Source organism: Vulpes vulpes, chromosome 4 (assembly GCF_048418805.1).
Source record: "Vulpes vulpes isolate BD-2025 chromosome 4, VulVul3, whole genome shotgun sequence".
NCBI lineage: Eukaryota > Metazoa > Chordata > Mammalia > Carnivora > Canidae > Vulpes > Vulpes vulpes.
The window spans coordinates 38,837,669-38,858,894 of record NC_132783.1 but is presented as its reverse complement, the minus strand read 5'-3'; the positions used below and the strand labels follow the sequence as shown (position 1 = coordinate 38,858,894).

At 37.6% G+C, this 21,226-nt stretch overlaps 1 protein-coding gene across 4 annotated transcripts in view; it reads left to right on the top strand.

Annotated features, from left to right (window-relative positions):
* NPNT (nephronectin) overlaps positions 1-21,226 on the top strand; it is a 78,950-nt gene that overhangs the window by 35,796 nt on the left and 21,928 nt on the right. For 2 of the 4 annotated variants that reach the window (XM_072755533.1, XM_072755532.1), the window contains 6 exons: positions 1,485-1,577; positions 5,997-6,116; positions 7,445-7,564; positions 9,782-9,916; positions 10,207-10,329; positions 12,118-12,501. In XM_072755533.1, the coding sequence (XP_072611634.1) occupies positions 1,485-1,577; positions 5,997-6,116; positions 7,445-7,564; positions 9,782-9,916; positions 10,207-10,329; positions 12,118-12,501 (975 nt within the window). The remainder of the gene's footprint in view (positions 1-1,484; positions 1,578-5,996; positions 6,117-7,444; positions 7,565-9,781; positions 9,917-10,206; positions 10,330-12,117; positions 12,502-21,226) is intronic. The other 2 variants (XM_072755534.1, XM_072755535.1) reach the window with 1 other exon arrangement.

Sequence of the window (21,226 nt, the reverse complement as noted above, 5' to 3'; positions counted from 1 at the left end):
AGCATATTCTGTACAGCATATGATACCTTTCACAGCAATGAAATTCTAACCCGGACTCTGGCAAGATTTGCTTTTTTCCCCCAAATTTTTCTCTGGGAATTTTATGCATAGTCTCCCCTTCTTTGAGTCTCTGTATCCATACAAATTCTCTTTCCCTTCAGCCAAAAAGGGATACTGTTACAGATAATTTTTTTTATAACTTTCCCATTGGGGGATGTTTTTATTTTTATTTTTTAAGATTTTATTTATTCATGAGAGACAGGGAGAGAGAGGCAAAGATACAGGCAGAAGGAGAAGCAGGCTCCATGTAGGGAGCCTGATATGGGACTCGATCCTGGGACTCCAGCAGCACGCCCCGAGCTGAAAGGAGGCACTCAACCGCTCAGCCACGCAGGCGTCCCAGGGGATGTTTTTATTGTGTAATATGTCTTGTCATTGCATATTTTCAGAAATGAAAGACAGGTTTTTTAATGCATGATGTGCTTTGTAATAATTTTAGAAGATATAATTTATAAATATCAATTCCTAATGTTTGACAAAGGTTATGTTTCATATGTTGAATTCCTCACCCCAAGAAAAGAACCGGTATGTTGTAGCACAGAGCCAGACAGTAAACTTTGGTGGCCTAGGTTAATCTGAAAGTTGATTGCCTTTCTTACCCCTAGTATTAAGGTAATTTCTGACAGCCTTATTTTTTGAAAGATGTGTGGCTTCAACCCAGAAACCAATGTTCATTTAATTTGACTGTTTAATTGGCTGTTAATACTATGAAAATCTTAAAACAGGAGTGAGTGCCTTTTGACTCTACTTTTGAGTCTTAAATATCTTACACTATTTTGGTAAAGTTTTGTTTGTTTTTTGTATTTTGGTAAGTTAATAATGGCAATAGTTAACCTTCTTTGTAGGAAGCTTACTGTATATTCTTAATAAATGTGACAAACATAACATAAGTTCTTACATTTGAATGAAAACATTGATGAAATATCATGCTATTTATTTAAATAATCTCTATGCAAATCATAAATTTGTACATAATTTTGGAGTATTTTAAACTATTAGAGGAAAAGTTCTTAAGTTGAATATTTAGGACCTCACTGTCACTAAACAGAGCAGATTGATTGTAATCAATATTCATACAATCTGTTTTCTGAGTTTTCTTTGTCGATGACTAAAATAATGCTTTAAAAAATGGCCACCTCTTTGGTGATCTAGAAGATTGGTATGAGAATGATGCATGTGTATAAAATGTACATGTGTTTTGGGGAGGCAAGATGGCTGTGATAAATTTTAAGGAAAATAGATATTCAAATTTTGAGAAGAGAAACTGGAAGAACTAGAAATCCATTTTTAAAAAGTATCTGAAGCATTCTTTTTTAAATCCACCAACTTTGTGTAATTGTTTAATATATACTTATAAAGATTTTTAGGGGTAAAAATGACATCAGTTCAAAGTTGACTCTTATTACCTTCTTCCTGGTGTGAAGATGAACACTTCTACCCAACTCCTCTTGACCAAGGCAGTGAACAGCCTCTTTTGCAACCCCTGGATCATCAAGCCACAAGTTTACCTTCAAGGGGTGAGCGTGCATTATCTCAGGTGGTCTGCACTCCCACCTGCACAGCTTCCTGCAGTTTTGTCACTTCTTGCAAATGTTCTGTAGACTAGCCTTGGAGTACGTAGCCTTCAGAATCCTGAGCATGTTAAACAAGTGGCAGGAATACCTGCTGCTGATTCTCTGTGCTCTAAAACGTCTGGAGCCTCTACTGTCCTTTTACTGCATCAAATACTGCTTCTCTTCTTCTTTCCTGGGTTTCAGAATGTTTTCTAAAAATCAGATAGCAAAATAACTTTTATTTTCATAGGTGAAGTCAGGAATTCCAAAGCAACAGAGATTGGGGTTTTGATGGCTCTTGCTTAGATTTTGGAAGTGATGAAGTCCTCTTTCCCACCTGCAGTTTTGTCACTTCTTGCACATGTTCTGAAGACTAGCCTTGGAGTACGTAGCCTTCAGAATATTTTGAGTTACCTGGAAATCAGACCATAAGTTAACTTCTTTCTTTTGGTGTACATTTGGCAATATTAGATAGCCTAAGTTCTGGTTCCGTATAGTTTTTAAGTGGCTGTGTGATTATGAGCAAGTTATTTAACCTTTCTGAGTCTTAGCAAACCAGTTATTAATGGGGGGGGGGGGGGGAGAGTAATTTCTGCCCTATTCACCTGCCGGGCTGGTGTGGGAACAGGAACATCAAAAATACTAATGTTCTCATTTTGATGGAAAGTTTTGTACAAAAGTCAGGTGGCAGCATGATTTTACAGTTTTTGTTCTAGAAGATCATATGCTTCATCCACTCATAGACTTAGGAACTTAGAATGATTGAATTAAAATAGTTTAAATTATTAATTATTGTCTCTGCTGATAGGGAACTTAATGCACTTGTTTACCTTCTGCATAAAGAATTAGGACAATAAGATTAATTTCAACATTGATAATTTCAAAATAAAAAGTATGGCAGTTGACATCTGTTTGCCCGTGACCTCTACTTTAGACATATAAAATGTAAAAGGTTGAATTTCTGAGACATTGCCCAGTTTAAGGTTCAAAGAAGAAAAAAGTCCAAATGTGTTAAATGAATGAAAGATTATTTCCCTTAAAAATTCATTGGGTTATCTTATTCAGTGAATCTATGCTAGATTTTTCAAGCTACTTTTCAGTGTCTGCATGCTAATAAAATTTCTGATTCTTCTTTTCCTAAAATGTAATTATAATGCTGTGCAGCTTGCATTTTTTGTTCTGGACTAGCCCTCTTCTGACTCTCCTCCCTCCCCCCACCTCCCCAAGCTCCTGAATCCATCAACCTGCTTAAATATACTCCTCCCTGTCATAGGTGTTCTTTAAGAATGTGTACATAATAATTAAAGCATTCAGAATTTAAACAGTTTAATTGTACAATGATACCTTTGATGTGGTAAGATAGGTACATGACAGAACTCATTAATTTTATTATAGATTCTCTTTATAATTTATGTTATAAACTTCTAGAGAAAGAGCAAGATAAAAGTGATTTTAAGTAAATACGCTAAAGTTTTCTTTCCTATGTTCTTATATCAGCTTTTAAGATTGATTTGAGAAAGTGTGATCAAGGAACATGTTCCTTATATTGTTCTGTTTATTATTATTATAGGAGAATTTACTATGAATTGGAAATGTTTTTGAATTTCTGACTTGATAGTAACACAAGCATTACTAGATCAGTAGTCTATGAGATTTTGAAAGCAGTACTTATTAACTCAATTTTATAAGGCATTAGGTCAATAAGAAAATAGAGTTAGAATAATAATAGACTAGAAGCCCTGGAGAAAATTTAGAAAAAGTTCATCACCAGGACACCAGATGCTTTTAATCTTTTGAAGCTCCCTGCTTTTAGCAGAAGTCTTATATTTGGTAAATATTGATAACATGGATTATTGTGGAATTCTATTTCATAATTTCTGCAGTGGTTTTTGTAAGGGTCAGTGTGAAGTTTTTAGGACACACATGCCTGTAGCAGATGGGTAATGATGGCAATCACTGGAGATGTCAACCCCAACCATCTCTCAGGGAGTATCGCCACTCTGTCACCAGCTGTTACAGTACAGCTTTCTCAAACTGTTTTAAATGTATTTGGATATTTATGTGTCAAACTAATAAATAGTAAGAGAGCCAACAAATGTCTCTACATTTACCCATCAAATGCTTCATGTTTCTATCCTCTTCCATGGTATTTCATAGAGTGATTCCCAGGTGGGAGTTGTTTTTGTTTATTTTCCAATTACGATGTCTTGTTTTTCATTTTGTTTCAATTTCATGATACTTAACCCCAAAGTGCTTTTTCTCATGGGAAAGGATGAGTATGGACTGAAGACCACTAGCAGCCCCAGTCTGGATCACGAAAACTCTTATAAGCAATCTTGGGAGCTTCTTTATTGGCTGAGACTAGAGCTGCCTCAACTTGGCTTCAGCTTCATTTCATGGACAGGGTGTCTAAAGAAATTTCCATCAGCATAAGTGTCCCTTACATATGAGCTGCTTAGAGCTACAAACCTCTGACCAGTTTCTATCAGGAACTCACAGAAGTTTGTGTGGTTCTTTAAAAATAAGCCTAAGGGTTCTTAATTGATACATTTTCTATCCATCAGTATCCTTCCCTTAAGATACAGAATTCAGTCTTACTCTGTGGCTTTGTTGTACTGTTCTGTTCTTTATTTGCTTAGTGCAAAAAATATTTAAAACAAAGCCTTTCTCTAATAATGTGCTCAGATTTAAATACCTTTTAATATCAATCCAGGACTTAACCAAAGTCAGGTGTGAATCTGTAGGGATGTATGGATGTATTAGGAATGATAACTAACTTCTCTTAGACCATGAGAAGAGAGTCCCTGACTAATTTTTAGTAAATATTGAAATACAAGGCAGAAGAATATGAGAGGGAGAGTGAATTTTTTTTGTCTTTCTTCCTTGATTTAAAATTTTTACTTCATGTAACAGAGGGAGAAATCAAATTTTGTTGATACTGTAACCTACAAGGCACTTTCTTTGAGAAAAAATTTTAAAAATACATTTTAAGATGTGATTCTGTTTTGAATGCCCTTGACTGAGCTCGAGACAAGAAAGTAAAAAATTGAAGAAAGCAAAGGAGATGTTGAAGATCTCTAGTTTACTTAGCCTTCCTAGGATTTGCCCAGCTGGGGACCTGCTCACTGTTGGGTTAAGGTTAAAAAAAAAAAAAAAAAAACTCAAATTGGAAAGTCAGTAAAATATGAAAACATTTATAAATGTAATAGTTATGAGGTGGATTTAAAACCATGTAATTTGGTGGTTTAATTAAGTGAAATATATAGATTTCCAATAAATGGGCAGGTCAGATTTAAGTTTGATTAGATTAAAACATCTTGCCACTAGATATATCTATATTTCTGATTTCGTCACAAGGATTAATAGATAATGAAATTATCAGGTGCTAACACTGGAAGTTCTGGAAAAAATAAACATGTCATATTTTTGTAAAATGAAGTCTATATTTTGGGCATTTCTATTTTAGTGTTTGTCATTATTTTGGTTCACTTGAAGCAGTATTCAACTTGGGTTAGAAAATTTTTATGTGGAGTTTTTGATTTATGTTGATATTTAACCCAAACAAACCCAAAATACATAATAATAGTCCATTATGTATCATTTGTTAGTATTTCCACATGCCTTTCTTAACTGCCAAATGAATGAAAATATGTGGGAGGGTAGGTTTTGTGGTGGTTTGTTTATGATTTGAATACGTCAGTAAAGCAGGAAACTGAAATTTCTTCTTTAATCTGAGATCAGTGTAGAATCTGTAAGATTGAATAAGAGAAACCACAGTAGTGATCACTCTAATTCATGTAGCTTTTACCCTCTGAAAATAGAGCCTTCCTTTGGAAAGGTCAAAGCAGTTGAATGTTTTAAATTACTTCCTGTAAACTGAGATAGGCTCACAGAGTATCTTTTTAAGAACAGAGATGGAAGGAATTGAAAGAGGAAGATCACATAGTCAGAATGAAGCTGGTAGTAAACCCAGATATTTGGAGGGTATTGGAGTCAGTTAGGTAGATAGCAGAGGAGCTGTACCCATGAGGAGGATAGTAGGGATGATAAGGTAGGCATGTGTCTGTGAGGAGAATTTTTCTAACTGTCCTTTGTGGACAGAGACCACAGGTACTGTGTAGTCTAAATTCCAGAAGTTCACAAAACCCTCTCATTGTTATAAAGCATTTGGTCATTTCTGATAGAAAGCTCTTGGTCGCCCCTAGAGTAACGAGCATTAAAATTAAGATGGGATAAGCATGCTCTATCTCTTATGTTAACTACTGGTTACTATAGCTTGTCCTACTTTCCTTACTCATTCTTCAATATAGAGAAATATTTAAATTTGTTGACATTAGCATTGAGGTCTTCTCATTTTGCTGCATCAACCTCCACTCTTTTCAGATCTAAACGAGTGCGGTCTGAAGCCTCGGCCCTGCAAGCACAGGTGTATGAACACTTACGGCAGCTACAAGTGCTACTGTCTCAACGGATATATGCTCATGCCAGATGGGTCCTGCTCAAGTATGTCAAGAATCTTAACTGTTTTATAAGTGCTCTGGCTTGATTTCATGCTGTGCTCTGATAGGGTGTGTGAAAATAGCCTCCCAGGCCCTCCTTACCAGGATGTGAGCATGTGTGCCTAAGGAATGGAAAATAAAAGTTGCCCATTTTACACGTCTAGCATTATATTACCATGGGTGTCAGTGTTAATTTGATTTGGAAGTGGTATTTAAGAAATGTAAAACTAAATGTATTTTCTAATCTTTTTCCCAACACATTTTTGCCTGTCTTCTATCTGCGCCAAGAACTATTCCAGCTAGAAGAACATTAGTGCCTATGTAAGGACTGTGTTGCTGTTCATAAGCATAGACACTAAACTCTTAGCTAGTAGAGAATCCATCAGGTCTGTTGATTGAGTGCAAACCATTCATAAGTACCTTCTCACTTCACTTTTACAGTTCTTTATAATAGTCTAAAGACTAAGATATCACTTTTCTAAAAAACAAAATGTACATCAATTAGAAAAAATAAATGATTCCAGTAACATTAGATTTCGTGTGTCTTTTTGAAAAAGAAATGGATCATGCTTTCCTACTATCATTGGGATGTGTTTCTAAGATGGACACTGCCCTGAAATTTTCTGTAGGCTGAACATTGAATTAAGTTTGTGTTTATATGATCTCTGACAATGGATGACTTGATTTTTATTTTTCCTGAGTTATCTGGTAAGCTAGTTATCAATTAGGCAATTATCAGTTATCTCTAACTGGGTTGTATTTTATTAAAAAGTTCAGCTAATCTTATTTAGCATTGCATATTTAACATGGAACCTTTAGAATTAGCTAAATTCATGTTTAATACCATGTGGCAGTGATGTTAGAATCCTCTAGCATACAACCTGGTAGGAAGTCTACTACTGTCCCTAGAAAAATTTAGTGGGAGATTGAGAAAGTGAATTGAATGTTTTAGTTAAGACCAGAATTTAGCATAAGTAATCTAGAAAATTACCTCAATCCTCCACTTTCCTTGACCACTGGAAGCATTTCCAGATAATCTATGTGAGATAAAGTTTTATATTTGTCTTTTCATTTTTTAAATGCATTAAACGTCTTCCTCAGATATTAACAGAACTGGTTCACTTCTTAATCTTCTTGCTCCCTGGGGGGGGAGTGAGGTCTTTCTGTGCCTCTCTCTTATTTTTGGCAGTCTTTTGACTGTTGAATAACTGAGGCCTTTTTGTCTTCATTGTTGATTCAGTGCCTGGTAAAAAACAAAAAACAAAAAACGTTTATTTCAGTCATAGAATTTGTCCTCTGCCTCTCTGAATCAGCCAGTCACACTCTTTCCAGGTACCCTGACATGCTCCATGGCAAACTGTCAGTATGGCTGTGATGTTGTCAAAGGACAGATCCGGTGCCAGTGCCCCTCTCCTGGCCTCCAGCTGGCTCCTGATGGGAGGACCTGTGTGGGTGAGTTGTAAAATCAAGCATCTTTGTCACCAGCCTCTCTGGGATAAAAGGAGAAAGTGAAAGATGATGGGAGTAAGGAACAGAGGCAGCTGCCTATATCAGGCAATTGGCTAACCTTTAGAAGATAGCACATGTCTCAAGAGGACCTCTCTCTTGAATGGTTGATGCAGACCTTGTTTCCCTAAAAATGAGGGACAGGAAGAAGCTTCAGGAAGAGGAAACCCCATGTGCAAGGACTCTGAAATTTAAAAGAGCACAGTATCTGGGGAAAGCAGAAGAGCAGAAGGAAGCATTGAGTGCTAAGGCTGAATAGGTAGGCACGGCTAGATTGTACCTACTGCATTAGAGTTAGATTTTTTTTCCCTGTAAATTGGGAAGACAGGATAGGATTGTGGTTAATAGTCTGGGCTTTGATTTCAAATCTAGCATTGCCATGTGCTTGATATGTAACCTGAGGCAAGAGACTTCCCTTTGAGCTTGAGTCTCCTCATGTTTAAAATGGGAGTAATGCCACATAGAACCATCATCGTAAGGAAGGATTGAATGGGATTATGTATACAAAGGGCTGAGGAGGGCAGCCCGGGTGGCTCAGCGGTTTAGCGCTGCCTTCGGCCCAGGGTCTGATCCTGGGGACCTGGGATCAAGTCTCACATTGGGCTCCCTGCATAGAGCCTGCTTCTCCCTCTGTCTATGTCTCTGCCTCTCTCTCTCTCTCTCTCTGTGTCTCTCATGAATAAATAAATAAAATCTTTAAAATAAACAAAGGGCTGAGGAGAATACCTAGCATGTAGTACATACTCAATGAATAGAGCTAGTGATTCAAGAGAGATTTATTTAGTACTTTCTATGTTTCAGGCGCTATGCCAAGTGCTAAGATATATAGTAGTGGACAAAGCAGACAAGATTTGATCCTTGTGAAGCTGATACTCTAATGGAGAAAACAGAAAAGAAACAAATATCTAATAAAATTATGAACAATGCTAAATGTTAATGTGAGGTACTAAGGGGAAATCACAAAGGGTCTATTTTAGAAAGCAATGGTCAAGGAAAGCCCTTAGGTAAGACTTGGACCACTGGTCATGTGGATTATCACCGCGCAGGTGGAAATAGTGCAGGGTGCTTCAGTGAAAGAGACCAGAGGCTGGCCTGTGTGAGGTTTAGAAAGAAAGGCCAGTGTGGCTTCAGTGCTGAGTGAGCATGAGGGCAGTGGCTTGACATCTAACTGGTGAGGTACGTAAGGACTACATAGTTATTGCAGGGTGTTCATGGACATCCTGAGGAATGAGGATTTAGTTTAAAAAAAAAACAAGTAGAAGGCGTGTCTGAGTGGCTCAGTCGGTTAAGCATCTGCCTTCAGCTCAGGTCATAATCCCAGGGTCCTGGGATTGAGCCCCATGTCTGGCTCCCTGCTCAGCAGGGGAGCCTGCTTCTTCTTCTCCCTCTGCCCCTCCCCCCTGCTTGTATTCTCTCATTCTCTCTCTTTAAATAAGTAATTTAAAAAAATTAAAAGCAAGTAGAAAGAGTTGAGTAGTTTTAATATTCCAATCTTAAGGTTTCTTTTTAAGATTTTATTTATTTATTCATGAGACACACACACACACACACACACAGAGAAAGAGAGAGAGGCAGAGACACAGGCAGAGGGAGAAACAGGCTCCATGCAGGGAGCCCGACGTGGGACTCGATCCCGGGTCTCCAGGATCAGGTCCTGGGCTGAAGGCGATGCTAAACCCCTGAACCACCTGGGCTGCCCCCAATCTTAAGTTTTAATAAAACATTGTGACAGTTGAATGAGAATGTTCTAGAGGGGTTAATTGGCAGGGAAAGGACTAGTTCAGAGGCTCTTGTAACAGCCAAACCTGGAAGATGGTAGCTAGGGTAATGGTAGGGGATGAAGAGAAGACTAGGCCTGATTAACTGGTCCTGATGATATGAGTTTAGGGGAAATGGGGTTGTTAAGGGTGCCTCACATTTGCAGTTGGAGCAACTGGTAGATAGAGGTGCAGTCTGTGTGGAGATGCCAGAAAGCTCCGGTCAGGAGGATGCTTTGAAATTTGGAGATGTGGAATTTATGTCACCTGTTGGGGCAACCAGCTGGATAACATTTATGATGAGCTGCTCTGTGCCAGGCAACTGTTTGCTAACGTTTATTTTAAAATCTGTTCCATCTGAACATGCTGTTGCACCTTCTAAGGCACAATTGATTTCTGTTTCTAGATGTTGATGAATGTGCTACTGGAAGAGCCTCCTGCCCTAGATTTAGGCAGTGTGTCAACACTTTCGGGAGTTACATCTGCAAGTGTCATAAAGGCTTCGACCTCATGTACATTGCAGGGAAATATCAGTGTCACGGTAATGAACCTCAACGATCACTTTGTTTTGCTTCTTCCTGTGATGTGGAAAGATCTCTTCACTGTGGTGGTGTTGGGGATGTCAGAGGCAGGGGAGGGTACTGGCATTACATTGAACAGAAGTGCAGTGCAACCATTTGGTAGTTCTGGATGCATATGTCCTTTGTTTCTTCTGTTTATCTGCTGGTTTTATGTGGCCCTTCCAAAAAAATTGTTTTGGAAACTATATATTTTTGATGGCATCATACATATCTTCCAAATAAATTTCTTCTTTTCCACCTCCTGATGTAGATATAGATGAATGCTCTCTTGGTCAGTATCAGTGCAGCCGCTTTGCTCGATGTTACAACATACACGGATCCTACAAGTGTAAATGTAAAGATGGATACCAGGGGGACGGACTGAACTGTGTGTGTGAGTAATGCTCATCTCCCAGCTTTGAATTCTAGCAGGAAATACAAGATTACACAAAGGCCATTACTAGGGAAAAGGAAGAACAAGATTAGTTATCAAAAAAGTATATTTTTTATAACTAATAATGTTAATCTGTATTTTCTACAAATCACTTGCTCAGGTATTTTTTAAAAATTAAAGACAAGGGGATCCCTGGGTGGCACAGCGGTTTAGCGCCTGCCTTTGGCCCAGGGCGCGATCCTGGAGTCCCGGGATCGAGTCCCGCGTCGGGCTCTCGGCATGGAGTCTGCCTCTCCCTCCTCCTGTGTCTCTGCCTCTCTCTCTCTCTCTCTCCTCTCTATGTCTATCATAAATAAATAAATAAATAAATAAATAAATAAATAAATAAATACATACATATTTTAAATAAATAAATAAATAAATATTTTTAAAAAAATTAAGGACCAAGTAATACATTCTAATCTTAAAACATTCAATTCCTTTACTAAAATCTCTCAGAAGCTTCCCTTTGACTGGCAAGAAATTATGGGGCTATCCCTGAGAATTTGATTTTGTTATAATCAGAAATAAATTAGCATTTGATTATGACAAAGGGAAAATCTGAACATATTATATTTTTTTGTTCCTCTGTTTTAGGTCTCCTAATTCTATTAAATCATTCTGATATTTATTTTCTCTAAGTTTAGGACTGTTTTGCTTTTTAAATCCTTACGAGCTCTGTTTGGAGTATGGCTATGGAGTAGATAAACATAAAAAAAATAACCTCCAAGATGAAAGTTTTACAAATTAAAGGCCACAATTTAGTGTACCTTTCATGTGACAATAGCTAATTTTTAAAGTTTTGGAATAAAATATTTACTGAAAATCATGAGCCATAAAATCATAGAGATTAAAGGATTTTTGAAGGGTCATGTAGTTATACTCCTAGCCTAGAGTATATCATTTCAGGAAGATTAAATACTAATTCCTTTTGGTGAAGATAATCACAGAAAAAGGTTCCACAGATAATCATGGTGACTTCTGAAGTTTTTTTTAAGCAATACACAGAACATTTAGGTGGGTTCAGTTAAGCATCTGACTCTTGGTTTCAGCTTAGGTTATGAACTTCAGGTCTGTGATCTCAAGATCACGAGATTGAACCCTGTGTCTGGCTCCTTGCTCAGTGCGGACTCTGCTTGAGATTCTTTTTCCCCCTCCTTTTGCCCTTCCTGCTGTGCTCTCTCAAATAAATAAAAACCTTAAAAAAATACAGAACATTTAATGAAAATGTTTTACATGAGTTGAATTAATATAGAGTATGGAAGAGAAAAGTATTAATCTTTAGACAATCAAAACATGATTTTCTAATAATGTGTGCTCTAGGGACACCTAATTTAGATTCTGAACATACAGTTCTCATATTCTAAAAAAACGTAGAATGTTTCTGCATTTTAAAAATCTCAAGGATTGTTGACTCCATTTTACAAATACTTGAAATTCTTTGTGTTGTAAATAATATATATCCATTATAGAAATACCAGTATATCTTTTGCATATATCCACATATGTGTATGAATATGTATCTATGTAAGATATATAGGTATAAATAAGTTATATAGATACATATTCATACATCTACATAGTTGTTATTTGAAAAACAGCATTACTTATGGTAGAGGAATATTCTAAATGTGAAAATAAGCCTAGTGGGCATGAAATTTTTTAAGGTGTTTTTTACAGTTTGATTCCATGACCAAACTTCTAGTGAGAGATGGTTACACACTAATTTGAATCTTTTGACTTTTTCAGATATTCCAAAAGTCATGATTGAACCTTCAGGTCCAATTCATGTACCAAAGGGAAATGGCACCATTTCAAAGGGTGATGGAGGACACAGCAATTGGATTCCTGATGTTGGAAGTACAAGGTGGCCTCTGAAGACACCATATATTCCACCTGTTATTACCAACAGGCCCACTTCTAAACCCACAACAAGACCTACACCAAGGCCAGCACCAGAGCCTACCCCACCTCCACCCACAGAACTCAGAACATCTCCACCAGCAACAGCTCCAGAAAGCCCAAGTGCCAAACTGACCCCTGTAGCACCAGTTGCCACTACATCTTCAAGATGGATTACAGTTGATAACAGGATACAGACAGATCCTCAAAAACCCAGAGGAGATGTGTTCAGTAAGTCATATATATGTTAGCACATATTTTGGAGGTTTTTTTTCCCAGTTGTGTTGAGATGTAATTGACATACAGCACCATATAAAGTTTAAGGAGTACAGAGTAATGGTTTGACTTACATATATTGTGAAATGATTACCACAATAAGTTTAGTTAATATCCATCATCTCACATAAGTACAAAAGAAAAAAGATTTTTCTGTGATGAGAACTCTTAGGATTTACTCTAACAACTTTCATATAAATCCTATAGTAGTATCAACTATAGTAATAACATTGTACATTATATCCCTAGTACTTATTTATCTTATATCTGGAGCTTTGTATCTTTCGACTACTTTCCTCTAGTTCACCCTCCCCCACCCAGCACCCTTAATAATCACAGATCTGATCATTTTCTATAAGTTTTTAAAGATTCTACCTATAATAATGTGAGAGTATATAGTATTTGTCTTTCTCTGTCTGACTTACTTCACTTAGCTTAATGCCTCAAGTGTATCCATATTCTCTCAGATGGCAGGATCTTCTCATTTTTTTAAAGCCTGAATTGTGTATACGTCACATTGTGTATTTATACACCTTCTTTATCCATTCATCCATTGATGGACACTTAAGTCGTTTCCATGTCATGGCTATCGTGAATAATGCTGCAGTGACCACAGGAGTGGTGATTTATCTTTGACATAGTATTTTCATTTTCTTTGTATAAGTACCCAGAAGTGGAATTGCTGGATCATGTGGTAGTTCTAGTTTTAATTTTTTGAGGAACCTCCATACTGTTTTCCATGGTGTCTGCACTAATTTACATTCCTATTGACAGTGCAAAGGGTTCTCTCATTTTCTTTTCTCCACTTCTTTGCCAGCATTGATCATCTCTTATCTTTTTAATGATGCCCATCCTACAGACACAAAGTAGGTATCTCATTGTGGTTTTATTTACCTAATAATTAGTGATGTTGAACCTTTTTCATGTCTTGCCCATCTGTGTGTCCTCTTTGGAAAAATGTCTATTCAAGTCATCTGCTCATTTTTAATCAGATTACTTGGGATTTTTTGCATTGAGTTATAGGAATTCCCTGTGTATTTTAGATATTAGTCCCATATCAGTTATGGGATAATGTTGTTTTCAAATATTTTTCTCCATTTCATAGGTTGTCTTTTCATTTTGTTGATGGTGTCTTTTGCTGTGTAGAAGCTTTTGTATTTGTTGCAATCCCATTTTTTTTTTTTTATTGCTTTTGCTTTAGGTCTCATAGTTAAAAAATTATTGCCAAGACCCATGTCAAGGAGTTTTTCCCTGTTTTCTTCTAGGAATGTCATGGTTTCAGATCTTATGTTCAAGTCTTTAATCATTGAGTTAATTTGTTTATGTTATATAAGATAAGGGTCTACTTTCATTCTTTTGTATGTGAATATCCAATTATCCCAGCACCATTTATTGAAAAGACTATCTTTTCTTAGCTCCCTTGTCAAATATTAGTTGACCATTTATGCTTGGGTTTACTTCTGCACGTTTTTAATAAACTCTTTACGAGGACATTTGAATCATAGGCCATGCCTTGAATAATAATGAGACATAAAAAGAATTAGCTGTACAAAGTATAAATCATATGTTCTTATTGTTAAATATTATAAAGAACTGCATAAAAGGCAGTCAACTGGGCCGATTACAATGTGTGTATAATATCACAAAGTCATATAGTGGATCTCAGTTCCTATCCAGTGTAAGAATTCTAACATGTTCAGATTTACTCAAAAACTCTCAGATATTTGGGCAGCCCGACAGAGTCAGGCTCCCTGCATGGAGCCTACTTCTCCCTCTGCCTGTGCCTCTGCCTGTCCCTCTGCCTGTCCCTCTGCCTGTGCCTCTGCCTGTCTCTCTCTCCCTCTGCCTGTGCCTCTGCCTCTGTCTCTGTCTCTCATGAATAAATAAATAAAATCTTAAAAAAATAAAAACCTCTCAGAGATGGGAAACCTAACTATATCGCATCCTATTTAACTTTTAATCTAATCATTCATTTAATCAGTAAACACTTTTGAATGTGTTTTAGAATTCCAGACCCTGAATTAGGCAGTGGATTTACAAAGATAAAACAGAAAAGGTATAATAATCTAGTGGGAAGGATAGTCGCCCAGAAGATAACTGGAATACCATGTTAAGAGAGATTTGTGTGGCAACTTATGGAAGGAGAGCATCTAATCAGTCTCTGGGCAGGAAGTTAGGGTGGACAGGGGTGAAGAGCTTGAGGAAAGGTGAATACTGTAGTTCATAGGGACCACACAAATCAGAGGCACAGAGGTAGGAGCAGCCCAACATCTGCAGTAACCTACTGGTACCCGGGGGGTTGAGGAGAAAACCAGACAGCTGTCCTTTTTGACCCTCAAACTGTTTCTATCTTAGGACTTTTGCTCCAACCGTTCCCTCTCCCTGGGACACTCTTTCCCCAGCTCTCAGCTTGTCTCACTCTCTCACCTCTTTATACAAATGTCAGCTTACCAGGGAGGCCATATTCAATACTATGACTTTCAATACCCTGTATTCAATACTGAGACTCCTACCAACCACCAGCAGCATTCCTCTCTACTGCCTTTCTCTTTTAAATAGCATTTATTACTTTTTAATAAATCATATTAATTACTTACTTATTGTGTCTATCGATGGATCTCCCTACTAGAATACAAATTTTTTGAGGGCAGGGATCTTTGTTTTGTTCATTGGTGTATCTCAAGAACCTAGCATAATGCCTGGCTCATAATTGGCACTTGAACATTAGTTATGGAACAAAGGAATGGATAGATTACTCATAGCATTTTAAAATAAATTATCATCACATAATCAGATTTTCCATACAAAAGCTAGTTTGGTATAATAACACATTAAATATATATTTTAGAATTAAAAAATATTCTTTTCTTATTGTTCCTTAGTTTTTCACTGTGGTTTTGCCACCATTATCCTCTTTATTCCCTCCCTCCCTTCCCCCTTTCTTTTTAGAGATTGGCATTGTATTCAGTGGATTATTAAATCTGAAAATTTGATAGGAATGAGAAGGCAAGTGATGTCAGTTTAGATATAATGTCTCAAGCTATATATTGACTAGCTCAAATAATTTTTGCTTTATAATTGGTTAAAAGTTGGCCTGTGTGAAGGTAGGCACATCTTTTTAATGTGAGAAGGATTTAAGAAAGAGCTCCTTAAAAGAACATTTTTTGTAGGTGTAAACAAAGTATCATTGAAGCTGGAATTTTAGTCCTTTTACTACTACAAAAGAAAGGTGTTCAAGGGACTCCTGGGTGGCTCAGCAGTTGAGCATCTGCCATTGGCTCAGGTTGTGATCCTGGGGTCCTGGGATCAAGTCCTGCATTGGCCTCCCTGTAGGAACCTGCATCTCCCTCTGCCTATGTCTCTGCCTCTCTGTGTCTCTCTCATGAATAAATAAATAAAATCTTAAAAAGGGGGGGGGTTCAAAACAAACAAAAAAAAAGTTTAAATTTTCAAATAAGCAATCCAGATGGGATGATTATCATACAGCCTTTTCACATTTTAATTTGGGGCTTAAAAACTTTCATCTAAACCAACATCAATTAATTACCCAAGTATGATGTCCTTATTATGTTAACTCAAAGAAATCATCCTAGTTATATCCCACATCTCTAAGGGTGACTAAAGTCCCTCACAATAACCCATCTTACTGTTGGGATATTCTTTCTTATGTTTAATCTAAATTCTTGAAATTGTAGTTTACACCAGTGCAGTAGTGTCAGATAATTGTGGCTGATGGACACAGCTGGTCAGTGTCTCCAGACCCCATACTCCATGTATTCAAAGAACATTCTCTGGAAATTACTACACTGTCTCTTGTTTGGACTCGGTAATTTCTATTTCATAAACCTCTTAGACTATTCTTCAAAAGAAAGAGAGAGAGAGAGAAAGAGACTGTTTTCAACCCACTTAGCTATCTTTTTGGGTTCCCCTTTGGGTCTAGGGTAGGACTGGAGACTCTGCATTTCTAACAAGCTCACAGGTAATTCCTAATCCCTACCACACATTTTGTTTTTCACATCTGTCTCAAACGGTGGGGTCCAAAGATACGTAACAGTCACATCTGACCTAATATTGACTGCAAGCGGAATTTCTTTAAACGTGTTTTTTCTCATCTAAATCATTTCCCTCTGTTGCCAAGTATATTATAGTGTAGATTTGTGGGCAGCCATTTACTCCCCAGATGTTTTTCTCTGAAACAGTCACGCAATGGCTGGGATATAGTAGGCACTCAAAAATATTTATTGGCTAGAATAAAATTTTATGTTGGAATCAACATTTTCTCAATCTAAAAAAAAAATTTTTTTTCTCAATCTAAGTTATTCTTCAAATGTTTGAACTAGCTAAATTTAACTTCTTGATTCTGATAGTTTGTCCCCAAATGATCAAAAGTTATTTCACATTATGGTCTTTTTCTTATCCCAATACAGCTTAGTTTAGTAATTGAAAACAAACATTCCTGGAGCACCTGGGTGGCTCAGTTAGTTAAGCATCTGCCTTTGGCTCAGGTCATGATCCCAGGGTCCTGAGATCAAGCCCCACGTCAGACTTCCTGCTCAGTGGGGAACCTGCTTCTCTCTCTCCTTCCTCCTGCTGTTCCCCAGCATATGCTGTCTCTCTCTCTCTCTCTCTCTCTCTCTCTCTCTCTTTCTCTTTCTCTGTCTCAGGTAAATAATCAAAATCTTTAAAAAAAAAAAAAAGAAAAGAAAGAAAAAGAAAAATATTCTCTAGAAAACTCCAATATACCTCCAGATTTTGAGCATGATGTAGGGATTTCCCTGCATGAAAAGGCATTAAGGGGAAATATGACAACAAGGTTGAGGCATGTGAAACCTAGGAGAGAAAACATTGAGCCAGAAGATTTAATTTCTATTCTCACCTCTATTATTTATGAGTTATTTGACTTTGGACAAATTACTGTGCATTATTAGCTTTCATCTGCCTGGTTTCTGAGACCAGTGGGTTTGATCTTGGGCTCTGGAAGAGCCTGGTAGAGGGGTTAAGGGAGAGTGGAAAGATGCTGGGCAGACTTAGAGCAAAGAAAAAGATTTAATTGGTAGGATGCCTGTTTGGACACCAGAGATATGCTGCAGGGATTGCTAAAAAGTTGGAAACTGAGCACCAAAGACAAAAATCTAGTATTAGAACAGGTAGGGGCTATCCCAAAGCAAATTCAAAAAAAATTTTATGGAGAATCTGAAGTAAAGGAACTTAGGGAAAAATGTAATTCTAGTCTAGCAATACCATGAAATACTATGCAGCGATGTTTTTTGAAAAATATTTAGTGTTTTGGGAGAATACTGATGTTATAAAAAAGGGCAAATGAGAAGAATATACAGAATTGTATATACCATTTGACCCCAATTAGGTATAAAATAGATGTCTGCATATTGTCTGGGTGAATTTAAAAGTTTGGAAGAAAAAAGAACAAATTAGTAATTGTGAATCTGTCCAGTTTGTGGTCCTTGTGATGATTTTTTTTGTCCTTTTGTTGTCGTCAGTCACTGATGTTTACTCTTCCCATTGCTGTTGGTCACTGTTACTTATTCTAGGAGTGATTCTTTAGGAGAGGCATCAGCGGTCATGGAATCTCACTCTCCCCAGGGAGAGAGTGAGCTGTGTGTTTTGAAAAAGTACCCGATGGAATTCTGATTCACATATTTTATTTAGAACGTACTGGCTTTTTAAAATGCATTAAAAGTTTTATTAACTTCTATTTTTAACTTTTCAAAATTGTCTTTACAATTGAGTGTGTCCAGTATATCCAGTTTTAGCTAGGAAGCTCAGGTTACTGCAAGGAATATAATACCATTTGGACTAGGAAGCAGATTTTTTTTTCGGAGAGTTGTCAGAAGCTCTTTTGAACCAGAATAATCTAGGATGCTTATTTAAGATGGAGATTCCTAATCCCTACCACACGTTTACTAAATCCGACCTTCCAAGGAAGTACTTCTCTGTCTTCAGTGTGTGTGCGAGTCATGTGGAACTTTGTTAAAGTGCAAATTCTGATTTTAGTGGGTCTAGGGTAGGACTGGAGAGTCTGCATTTCTAACAAGCTCACAAGTAATGCCCTTGGTCTGCCGACCACACCGAACAGCAGGGCTCTCTAAACCATAATGGGAGCTCCAACCAGTAGAACAGTGTCTCTCAAATGAAGACAGAACAAGCCAGATGTGGAATGTTTTGTTTTGTTTTGTTTTGTTTTATTTTATTTTATTTTTAAAGATTTTATTTATTCATTCATGAGAGACAGAGAGAGAGGCAGAGACACAGGCAGAGGGAGAAGCAGGCTCCATGCAGGGAGCCCGATGCGGGTCTCCAGGATCACGCCCTGGGCTGAAGGCGGCGCTAAACAGCACTGGGGCTGCCCAGATGTGGAATGTTTTCAATGGAGCAATTGTGCCTAAAATGTGGCATGAAGCATCTGGCTCACATAAAGAAGTGTTGCCGAATAAAGATTATAGAACCTAATGTAATGTGTATCAGGTGCTCTCATGAGCCGCCTTGTCAGAAAACCAGACTCGTTGTTGCTTTGTTGTTGTAGATCCTGAGAATGTGTTGGAATTCCAAGTACCATGCAGTACAAAGAAAACTTTCCATTTTCGTGATCGCTGCTCCACTGCGTGCTGTGTACCATTTCTTTCTCTCATCTTATTTCTGTGGCTTTTACAGAGTCTGTGGCTGGTGTGATCACATTGTTCTTAGTCATGAAAATAGGATCTCTCTTCTGATTCTCTGTGGTAATGAGTAAAAAGATTGCTTCTGCTGAGGGGTGAAAAGGTCTTCAAACTAGTTTGCTTTCTGGTAAACAGCAAGGCTCTAGAGAGACCCCGAGAAGATGCCCGCTGTCTCCCTGAAGATTACATTTCTGCTAGCGTTTTGAAGGAGTGAGTTGTCACTGCTTACAGCTCAGGATGTGGTGCTGTGAATTTTGAAAGTTTTCAAGATTTTTGATTTATATTTTAATTTGATTTTATGGTAGCTGGCAAAGAAAAAAACATAGTTCTCTCTGGAAGGTACAAATTGAATTCTTGGCGAAAGCGACCAAAAGCAGAAATCAAAAATTTTGTAAGTTGTATGCACATTTGTCTATCATGTTGTTAGGAAAAGTATTGTGCTCATAGCCACTCTGTGATTTGGACCATGTTATGAAATCTTCCTATGCCTTTGTTTCTTCATCTGTAAGGGGGAATAATAGTATCTACCTCATTGAGCTGCTGTGAAAATGAGATGACGGGGTGCACCATAGTGCTTGGCATGTAATAACTCAATACATCGTAGCTATTACTACTGCTGTTGATATTGTTGAATTCAATTATATGCTAATGATACCTACCTTAACTTTCCTACTTAACGTAAAAAATACAGCTCCATTTTGTGTGCAGTTCTGAGTCTATATTTTTATGATGCTTTTTTATTATGGTTCATTATATTTTAATACTATTTTCAGCTAACTAGGTCCTTTTGAACCAAATTGATTTGCTAGTGTGAGCTATTGGGTGAGCAGAGAAAACACAAATGGAAAGCTGCTACTTCACATATCATTTACTTTTTACCAAATAACGGGAATCTCCTGTTTCATTTAGGTGTTTATAGTAACTAAGGGAACACTTGTCATGTTGAGAGAGAGACAGGATCTTCTCAACTTCTCTGCTGTGCAGATGGTAACAACGTTTTGAGAGAGGAGTCTATCTTGGTGGGAAACATATTACAGGATGTGTGTGATACATATCAAAAATCAAAGCTTTTTTTCCTTAAATGTGATTTCTGTGGCCCGAGGGCATTGACACTTGTCCTGCACAGCAGGTGGGCTTCTGCATGGCCCTTAGGTGTTCATGCAACCTCCACTGCCCACCTGCTCTGCAGGCTCCTGGCAGGGCCACCCTTCATGGTTTCCTTTGGCTTTAGAAGAGGGAAAGAGAACAGAACCTGGCAAGTATTCTCTTGTCCCGGAAAAGTTGTGTTATCATCCTTATGGTTGTACTTAGAAAAGAACCATCTCAGATATTCTGTTCTCCTGGGATTGCTTCAGGCAGTGCTTTGAGTTGTTCTGAAACTTTATCAAAGGAGAAATAGGTGAGCCATGTAAATTGGGCTCCTTACTGAGTACTGGAGGGGTGTCTCTGTTCTACCTTTCACCAGAGATTTCATTTTTTCCACTTCTGCTCTTTACTCTCAGCCCAAAGGGCTGTCTTTTGAACATTTTAGATTCTTCGTGTGGGATGAAAGCTTTGGCAGACAAGGACTTCTTTCTGTGGAGCCCAGAAACCCTTTTCTTTTTGCTAGTAATCAGTATATGGCTAAGAATTTTCTCTAATGTGGTTAAGGAAATTTCAGAAACTCCTTTCCAATCCTTTTATTTGCTTCTCTCTGGTCATTTAAAGCTATAATGCATATGTTCTTCATACACAGAGGGAAAGAAGGGTGGGTGGGAGGGGTGTTGGGGGACAGGAGACTGTCTCATAAAACTCCCATCATTCATCCCCATTCGGTAGTCTATAAAAATCCCCTAGGTTTTGTTTCTAGAAAGAGCCTTCAGAATATTAGGAAATTTGCATATGCACCATTCTCTTCCACTGAACCAAAGCCCTAACCATAGAAGCAATTTAAGCAGTGTTATCTTTAATCTTCTAGTCTCACAACAAATGCCATCTAGCCTTGGTAATGTCATGGTAGCCACCTG